The sequence below is a fragment of the Mesoplodon densirostris genome, chromosome 16 (assembly GCF_025265405.1).
Source record: "Mesoplodon densirostris isolate mMesDen1 chromosome 16, mMesDen1 primary haplotype, whole genome shotgun sequence".
In the NCBI taxonomy this organism is placed as follows: Eukaryota; Metazoa; Chordata; class Mammalia; order Artiodactyla; family Ziphiidae; genus Mesoplodon; species Mesoplodon densirostris.
Genome location: NC_082676.1, coordinates 63,614,102 through 63,624,027, shown reverse-complemented (window position 1 = coordinate 63,624,027; position 9,926 = coordinate 63,614,102). Strand labels below are relative to the sequence as shown.

The 9,926-nt window shown below is 55.7% G+C and overlaps 1 protein-coding gene across 1 annotated transcript; it reads right to left on the bottom strand.

Annotated features, from left to right (window-relative positions):
* Window positions 1–566: 566 nt before the first annotated feature.
* PAM16 (presequence translocase associated motor 16) lies at window positions 567–8,121 on the bottom strand. The gene is made up of 5 exons (XM_060119850.1): window positions 8,036–8,121; window positions 2,552–2,636; window positions 1,590–1,726; window positions 1,168–1,233; window positions 567–743 (listed from the first exon to the last, which is right to left on the bottom strand). The coding sequence occupies exons 1-5, from the start codon at window positions 8,036–8,038 to the stop codon at window positions 657–659; spliced, it is 378 nt and encodes a 125-aa protein (XP_059975833.1). The 5' UTR covers window positions 8,039–8,121; the 3' UTR covers window positions 567–656.
* Between the last annotated feature and the right edge of the window lie 1,805 nt (window positions 8,122–9,926).

The following is a 9,926-nucleotide window of genomic DNA, read 5'->3' as shown; positions in this document are numbered from 1 at the left end:
GGGAGCCAGAAGGGAAGGGCAGCAGGGGGAGGTGCTGAGACGGAAGGTTCTGGACAACACATCGCAGGTTCAGGTCCTCATCTGCCACTGCCTGCCATGACTTTGTTGAGTGCCTTAGCTCTGGGGAAGCCCGGCTCCCTGGCCTCGGTGCAATGAGAGGCTGGCAAAAGCTCCTCTTTCCCGGCCGCACCCTGGAGCTTTCCCCCCAGATTACTGAGGTGTTAGAGCCCAACCCAGGTCAGGGAGAGGCGGCCTGTGACAGAGCCCCGGGGCCTGAGCTCCATCCACCAGCAGAGTGGGCGGGGCAGACCTGAGGGCCGTGATGCCGAGGGAGGGCCTGGCATTGGGACTTCGACAGCAGGAGTGGCTGTGTCCGGTACTTGATAGAACGCGACCAGCTTCCTTAGACGAGCAGGGCCAGGCTGGCTGGCTTCTAGCCAACCTTGCCCACACTGGCCCCGCTGGGTGTCAAAGGCCCAATAACGGGCAGGCAGATGCCACTGCTCCCCCTCCCCTGCACGCACAGCCCCACGGCTGGTGGGAAGAGCAGCCTGCCTTCTGGAATCTGGACGTGCGCACTCAAGAAATGCGGAAAAGACATTTATTACCGAGCTATAAATTAGAGGTGGGCGGGCGGGGCGTGAGGCACCGAGTGGTCACGTTTTGGGCGGCTGCTCTCGCTCTCTGTCCTCCTGGGCCTGGATTCTGAGTTCCTCCTCAAGGCGCTCCTTCGCTCGCACCACCTGGGGAGGGAGTCACAAAAAGTTAGGCAGGATGGCCCCTTCCCTCCTCGGGTCCAGCTCCAGCTTCCTGGAGAGCAGTGGGCAGGTCAGAGGTAACAGCCTGAGCGGAATATAAACAGAGGGGCCTGGGGACGCACTGACTGAGTCTGAGAGCTGAGAGCTGATTCCAGCACTCCACCAGCTAGCAGTCCTGGCCCTTCAAAGCCTTGGCTGCTGGGGGCACCACTGTCCAGGGTGACACAGGGCCCAGGCCAACACAGTCCCACTGGCTGGGCCACATGGAGCTGGCAGCACTGAGGGGCTGGCAGTTCAGGGGGCTCCCTGCGCCCCAGGGACCTTTCTCCTGCCAAGCTCTGAACTGCCTGGAAATGAGGGAGACCCAGTGAGAAGCGGCCCCGCGGCCTGCCCTCCTCCCAGCACTCACCTTTGACTGCAGGTAGAAGGAGCCACCCACGGATTTGTCGTTCACCTTGAATAGGTGTTCGTAGTTCTGCAGAGGAGGGGAGACGGTGAGGGTCCCTGGGTTACAGAGGCAGGGGAAGCTAGGAAATGACAAAAAGGAAAGCGAAAGGGCTCGCCCCCTCCGCCGCGCTATGGCACCCGGAGCCGTTGAGGGGCAGAGAAGCGGACAGGTGCCCACTGAGGGAGGCCCACGCCTCTGCCACTGCTGCCTGTGGCCTAAACACTGACAAGTGACAGTGGGATTCTTTGAATCCCAGCTGGCCGCAGCCAGAGCCCCCACTCCTGCCCATTTCTGCTGCCCCCGTCCCCCCTCCCAACGCTGGTGGCCTGCCGCCCATCCCCACTTCTGGTCTGCTTGTCTCGGAGCTGGCCTGGTGGCCTCACCTTCTGGATCTCCTCAGGGCTCAGCTTAGAGACGTTGAGAATCTGCTGTGCCTCCTGGAGGCTGAGGCCGGAGAGGTTGGAGGCGGCTGCAGACTGGTGTCCCGCGCGCCCCCGGGCGTCAGCTGCTGCCCGGCTGGCTGTGGGGACACACGGGTGAGCACTTGGCCCTCAGCAGCCGGGAGCTCCCCCGGGCCTTCCACGTGGGCAGCTCACCGCTGCCAGGTGGCGTGGGGGAGGAGACAAGCCGGGCCAGAGGGCATCTCTTCTCCAGGAGTGGATTTTTTTGGGGTGGGGGTTAGTAAAGTGAGGACAGGGGCAGGGGCTGGTCAAACCTCGCATCAGGTCCCCAACCTAGACCATGAGATGACCCTGTCCCTCTTTTCTCCCCTGGCCTCTACCTCCTGGGTGCATCGCAAGTTGGGGAGTTTAGGTTACTATGGGGAACAGAGTGAAGCTGCAAGCAGGGGCAGGCAGCATGGCTCTGCCCTACGGTTACCTAGGCCACCAAAGCAGGCTGCCTCGGGTGACTTCTTCCCTTTCAACGCCTCTAGATTCAGGAGCCAGTACACTTTTTCTTAAAGGGTCAGAGAATAAGTATTTTAGGTTCTGCAGGCCAATTAGTCTGTGTTGCAATTACTGGACTCTGCCTCGAAAACAGCCAGAGGTATGGCTGTTCCAATAAAACTTTATTTACAAAAACAGGCGGCCAGGAGGGCCAGTGTGCCCATTTCTGGCCGGATGCTCACGCCCATCAGGTCTCCCTTTTATAGGATTGTCCCAAGATCTAGTAGCTCTGCCCGCCAAAGGGAAGTGCCCCAGGCTACCTGAGCTGCCAGAACCCCACCCCACAGAGGGCCCTTGCATTCACAATTGGCCCAGTGCGAGGGAGGGGCCCAGAACTACGGGAAAAATCTGAGCCAGGCAGGATCGCCCAGCCCAAGGAGACAGAGGCCCAAGCTTACCTGCAAACTCCTGCTGCAGGGCCCGGGCAAAGGCCCTGCCCACCACCTGCACACCCATCACAATGATCTGGGCCAGGTACTTGGCCTGTGAGCAAAGCAGGCACCTATTAGCAGGCTGCATTCTCAGAGCCCCCAGTGATGGACCCTGGAAGTGGTGGCTGTGCGACAAGACTTCTGGATTGCTGAGGTAAGGAAGCTCAGAGCAGCAGCCACAGACCACTTCCTCCAAAGCACCCTGATAAAAAGCTTCTGCTTTGGGTGGCTTCGGGTGCTCATGGGACAGCAGGCCCGGGGGAGTGGGGGGAACCCAAGAGAGTCCCCAGAGGCAGATGGGACTCTCCCTCGTCCTTTGGAAGAGGCGGACAGGAGCCAAGGCAAAGTGGCCTGGGAACCAGAACTCAGGGCCGGTCCCAGACCCTCCATTCACTCTGCCACGACAGGCTGCTTCTTGTACTTGGCTGATCCAACCTTTACGGGTGGGGAAATGCAGTGCCATTCTAATTGTCCCCATACTATTCAAGTCAGTTCCAATCAACACAACAGAAGACCAAAATAACCTCCACTTTCAAGGAGCAAAGCCCACTAAGTGGGCATTTAGACAAACACAGCAGGGACCAAGTGGTGAGGGAGAGCAGGCCAACCCCTGTTCCTCCACCGGCTCACTCCTTCACTCAAACCCTGCCTGAGTCACCACCGGGACCACAAAGATACCCAGGACCCGGCCCTGTGGGAAACCCTCCACTGCAGCGCAGTGCGAGCGTCTTCTACCCCAAGACCAGGTGGGCCAATGCACCACGGAGACAAGTGGGGCCTCTCATCAAGCATGACCAGAGGCGTGGAAAGGCACCGGAGGGACACCTCAGGAAGGACAGGGAGACTCTGGGAGGCAACGGCACTTCTGGCAAGTAGAATCTCGATGGGAAAATGGGGGCTTTCTAGGCAGGGGGACCAGGGTGAGCCCAACTGGGAGAAAGTATAGGGGATGCCTGGGAGCAGCCAAGAGCCCAGAGGTCTTGTAAAATAGTAGGAGGTAAGATGAGGCAGGCGGGTGAGCTGGGAAACGTACAGATCTTACTGTGACCAAGGATTACAAGCAGACAGCATGTGTGTGTGTGAGATGGTACAAACGTGGGTGCGTGGAGGACACCCGGGGAATGCTCGCGGCAGGTCACCACTGCTCACGTGGCACATCCAAGTGGTTTCCAACAACCAAGAATGGACTTAGCCAGGGTGCTGAGCACTGTGACAAACACATTCTATCTGTTGTGCCGTCTAATCCCAACAACTCAAGACGTTGAAACACAGAGGGGTTTAGGGACCAACATGAGGACACACAACTAATACCTGGGGGAAGATGGGCAGAAAACCCATAGCCAGTGCTATCAGCTATCCCCAGGCTGCCCACCTCACACACAATCCCGGGGTCTGCAGGGAGGGCGACTGAACAACATGACAAGGATCAGGACCCAACCCAGAGGCCGAAGAGGGGCTTGTTAGATTCCAGTGGAACCCCCGACTCCAGAACTGGCCTTGCTGGCCTCCCTAATGGGTGGGGTGGGATGCGGTTCCGGGCCATTAGCGGGGATTGATAAATGGGAAGTGGGTTTGGATTTCACAAGTGGGTGGAAATTTCATAAGCCCCGTATTTCACACCATGAAGACTCCAGTGATCAGAGGGAGGGGCGGGGCTGCAGGCGCTGCACTGTGGTGAATAGACTAAGGAGGATCTGCTTCAGATGGGAAAGTCTCACCTGGCTTCTCCCCCAACCCCCGCTTGCCTAAAGCCTCTCCCAAGTCGGGCAGGAGGCTCTGAGATGGACAGCTGGTCCTGTCTGAGGGACTGAGAGGCTGACAGGCCAGCAGGTGATTCCGAGTGTTCCCTTGGCCAGGAATTCCCACCAGGCCTCCGACCACACCTCCTTCTGCTGCCACACCTGACAGCAGCCCCACCCCACTGCCTGCACTGTCTCGTACTCAGGTGTTTACTTCTCTGCCCAGGTGGTGACTGTTGCTAAATAATGAACATTAAGAGCTGAGGCTCTAACTGGGCAGCTCCCCCACCACCCCCTGCCCATGGTTCCTGCTGCCAGAGCTCCATAGCTGCAGGGCAGGCTGGGCTTCCTGCAAAGTTTCAGAGGCTACCCCAGTCATCCAAGGGAGCTGTCTGGTCCACCCACCACAGCTACCAAGGTTCCTGCGGGAGGCATCTCCCGGCGGAGGCAGTGATGTGGAGGTTACACAGACAAGCTCTGGGATCACCTGTGTGCAAATGACAGCTGGGTGCCCTGGATAAGTTCCCAGTCTCCCTGAGCCTCAGCTTCCTCTCCTATTGTGGCCAACAACAGGGCTGTCATGGGGATTAAATGAGATAATGCTTATAAAGTGCCTGGCTCAGACCCTGATAATATAGTAGGTGCTCAATAAATGTTGATTTTCATTTATTACTACTCTTTGTTTCCCAAAACCTGACACTGGCCAGGCACTGGAGAGTAACAAAACTCCGCCCAACACAGCAGCTCATTTGATGGATCCTCTGATTCCTCAGGGGAAAAAGCTGCAAAATGTTGGGTTACATTCCCAGGGAGCTGGAAGCAGCGTGGAAGAGAAGTGAGAAAGCTGCTTTAGTCAGGCTGACATAACCTGGGTCCCCGCTTTGCTTCTTGCCACCTGTGTGGCCCTGGCAATCACTCAACCTCTCTGAACCTCAGTTTTCTTATCTGCAAAATGGGGAGAATAATACCCCCCTTATAGGAGGGCTATGGCCTTCAGAAGGCAAGGCATGTAAAAAGTGGACACCTGACAGAGGCAGGTCCAGAGTAGCTCAACAGCTGCCTCTGCTTCCAGACCAGATCCTGCTTGGTGCTGAATGATCTAGAGATCAGAGGTGCAGCCAAGCTTCTCAGCTACCTACTCAATACCCAGACACCTACCAAGTGCCAGGTGGGTCAGCTGTGCTCACAGCTGAGGATTCATGGGGAGCACAGCTGTGCCAGCTGCAGCTACCACAGGGGATGAAGACAGTTACTGGCTGAGGCCTCTCCCAGAAAGCCCTAAAACACCCCATAATCCACTGACTGATGCTCAGGCCTGAAGACCCAGGGCAAGAGCAACTGGCCAACACAGCATCCAACTCAGGCCAAGCTGATGGTCAAGGAGCAGAGGTCAGAGCCATGAGACTCCATGCCTGGGACACTGCAGATGGCACATATGCTTTCCTGCCTGGAGAGCAACATGGCACAATGTGGGACCAAAGCCCTGCAGCTGGGGCAAAGGACCACAGGCAGCGTGGGGGGTTGGGAAGCCCTAAGGAATGTGGTTTGTCCTGTGTGAACTGCATCAAGAAGGCAACCTGGCTTTGGACAGACGGATGTGCAAAGTTCCCTTCAAGGCACAGTTCCTTGGGCTGGTGGGTAGAGACAGCCACTGACTCACCCTCTTCTCAAGGACGCATGGAGATAGAAAGGGGGCTCTCTTCACCCAGGGCCCCTGCAAACGGCTGCTGGCATCACAACCAGGCAGGAGGGAGGTCAGGACCACAACTGTCACATCTGCCATGATATGTCCAGGGCCTGGGCTGTGGCTAGCACAGCAGGTGCCCGATACATATTTGAATGAATGTGACACTTGACAGGGCTTCCAAATGCCTCCCACTCCCTCTGCTGAAGGAGGGTTCTGGCCATCCTCCCAAATCACGCACACAATACCCTACCTCTGCTGCCACTGCCAGCCAATTCAGTCTACCCCCAGCCTGGCATCCCCAGCTCTGGCTACAAATGACTTCTCTAGTTTTCTCTCCCCTCATCACTCTCCACATCACGTACTGCAGCCACACCATCTACTCCAGGATCGGCTCCCCTCCTTCTTTACTCTGAATTCATACACCACACAGGTCACTCTTTTCACGTGCACAATTCAGCACTTTTTAGGATATTCATAGAGCTGTATAACATTTTCATTATCCATCCCCCCAAACTCCATACCCATTAACCCATTGAACATCCTCTCTCCTACTCCAATACAGTCTAATCCCAACATCCTTCACGACTTAGCTCATGTCAGGCTTCCCTAGTGGCGCAGTGGTTAAGAATCCACCTGCCAATGCAGGGGACACGCGTTCAAGCCCTGGTCCTGGAAGATCCCACATATCCCACATGCCGCGGAGCAGCTAAGCCCGTGCACCACAACTGCTGAGCCTGTGCTCTAGAGTCCGCGAGCCACAACTACTGAGCCTTTGTGCCACAATTACTGAAGCCCGCGCACCTAGAGCCTGTGCTCCGCAACAAGGGAAGCCACTGCAATGAGAAGTCCGCGCACCGCAGCAAAGAGTAGCCCCTGCTCTCTGCAACTAGAGAAAGCCCCGAGCAGCAACGAAGACCCAACGCAGCCAAAAATAAATAAAATAAACAAATTTATATATATATATATATATATATAAGACTTAGCTCATGTCACCCCCATTCCCCTGGGTGAAATCTTTCCAGGCTCCTCCCATTTCTACCCTCCCATATCACTGTCTTTCTTTTCCTATTAATATTGTCCTATTTTACGGACTCGCCTGCTCTCTCCTTTAAGGTACCAACTCCTCCAGAGCCACATGCAGGAATGTGTGTGAAGGACTCAGCTGGGGTGGGGGGCGGGGTCCTCAGAAAATGGCAGTGACTATTTACAAGGCAGGACCAATGTGGTGCTAAGTGTGTAGTCTTAGGACACAGAGGAGCTGGGCTCAAAACTGGGATGAGTGACCCTGGAAGAGTCAGACGCCCTGAGTTTCAGATTCTTTATCTGTAAAATGGGGACAATGAGAGCACCGACTTCTTTAGAATTAAATGGTAATCTACATAAGCCTCAGCTCAGGGCCTGGCGCTTCTCAGCTCTTACCTTATCCTTAACACTATCAGTTAAGAAGTGGTTCCCCAAACTCACTGCCTCAATCACTCAACAATCCTCTATCCGGGGATAGAGCTCAGGACCCTGTACTTTTAAAGGTCTCCAGGTGACCTGACGTAGCCAGTGTGGCCCAGATCTGTGGGCTGGCTCTGGGTGCCAATGGTACCGCAGAAACGCTCAGTTTTCGGTGTTGCAGGGTCTGGTTCAAGTCCCAGTTCTGCCACTTCCTCGGAGCCCGTTTCACCAGCTTTCAAATGGGGACGATAATAGGGCGACACCATCAACTAGCTCGGGGACCGAGCAGAGGCTCGCGGGCCGGACTTACCTCCACCTTGGGCTGCCGGCACGTGGCTGGCGCACACGGCGATCGCATCTGCTCGCTATTTCCCGGCACGCCAGACCCGCCCTGCCTTCCAGCCAGAAGGCTCTCCCTGGCCCCGAGGTCAACAGCGCCCGCCTCAGTAACCCCCGGCTGCGACACCCCAGTCCCCGCTCCCCGCCGGGAACGCAGGTGGCGCGCGGCGCCCGCAGTCCAGCCGGAGCTCCCAGCCCCGGCCCCGAAACTGCCTCCCTTCCCCTCCCCTCCTCATGCCTCACCATGGCGGCCACTGTGCTTCTGGGGCACGGGCTCCGGCTTCCCGGCCCCTCGGCCCCGGCTCAAGGGTGGCCGGCGGGTCAAAGGTCAAGGGAAGCTGCGAAGAGCGCGTGCGCTAGGCATGCGCGTTGCTTCTGAAAGGGCGGGCGTGGGCGGAGACCTATGGCCCGTGGGCGGAGTCGGGGCGGGGCCTGCCCCAGCCTCCGGCGTTCCGGCGACCACCGGAGGCTACTGATGGGCGGTTTCAGGACCCTCTGGCCCTCCTGCTTATCCTGGGGCGCTAGGAGCAACAGAACACCACCGGTCAAACGGGGTGTGTGTGTGTGTGCTATTTCTTCCCTCCATTTTGCCAAAATATTTGGGACTAAAAGACATGCAATAAACATACAACACCTCATAAACAATGAGTAAGACGTCAAATTCTCACAAATATTTAGGAAAACAGGAAACTTCAAAGTAGGTTTCATTCCAGGTTCCCTGTCTGGAAAGGAGGGCTCGTCTCCCTCCTCCTGCAAGTCTTTGTTCCAATGTCACCTTCTCAGTGAGGCCACCTTGATGCCCTACCATCGCTGCAACTTGTCCTCCATTCCTTTGCTTTTCTAATACAGGCTTTATTGAGAGAGAATTCATACACCACACAATTCTGAAATGCACAATTCAGTTCTTTTTAGTATATTCACAGAATTGCGCAACCATCACCATTAGTTCCAAAACATTTTCAGCCCAGCCTTAGCAACTCCATACCCATGAGCAGTCACTGACAATTTCCCCCTCCCCCAGCCCCTCGTGACCACTAATCTGCCTCCTCTTCTATGGATGTCTCTTCTGGATGTTTTGTAGAAATGGAATCATACTACATGCGGCCTTTTGTGTCCCCCCCCTTTTTTTTTTTTGGGCTACGTTGGGCCTTCGTTGCTGGGCACGGGCTTTCTCTAGTTGCGATGAGCAGGGGCTATTCTTTGTTGCGGTGCACAGGCTTCTCTCTGCGGTGGCTTCTCTTGTTGCAGAGCATGGGCTCCAGAGCACAGGCTCAGCAGTTGTGGCACATGAGCTTTGTTGCTCCACACATGTGAGATCTTCCCAGACCAGGGCTCGAATCCATGTCCCCTGCATTGGCAGGCAGATTCTTAACCACTGCGCCACCAGGGAAGGCCCTTGTATTTGGTTTAAACCTTTTTTTTTTTTTTTTTTTTTGTCCACGTCATGTGACATGCAGGATCTTATTTTCCCCACCAGGGGTCAAACCAGTGCCCCCTGCAGTGGAAGCCTGGAGTCAACCACTGGACCACCAGGGAAGACCCATAAACCTCTATTCTTGATCCCTATTTTTTTCTGAAGTTCTTACCACATTCTATCAAATTATACCATTCATTCATCTTTATGTTTATTATCTGTTCCCTCCCACTAGAATGTGGATTCCTGGAGGGCAGGACTTTGATCTCTTTCCTCCACTCTTGGGCATCAGCACCTGGAAGAGTGGCTGGCACATGGAAGACACTCAACAAACGTTTGTTGAGTCAATGAGAGTCGGGCTGCCTCCTACTATGTTCTGGACCACTACCCTACTTTCCTTTCCTCCAACTCTCCAAATTCTTTATTCTCTCAGCACCCTGGCTGCCCTTCCTTTTGTCTGAAACGTTCTTCCCAGGGCTCTCTCCATGCCTTTGTGGCCTTCAGGTCTTAGCTCTCAGCTTAAACGTCGCTTCTCAGACCCTGACCACAGTCTCCCCGTGGCTCCCTTTCACGTAGTTTATCTACTTCACAGCCCTCCTTGCACTGTCTATTTGTGAACTTGCACATGGTCCGGCTCACCCCGGCCTACTAAGACTATACTAAGTGCCTTGAGAAGCCATGTCTCTCCCGTTCATCACAGGAGCTGCCATCCAGAGCCCT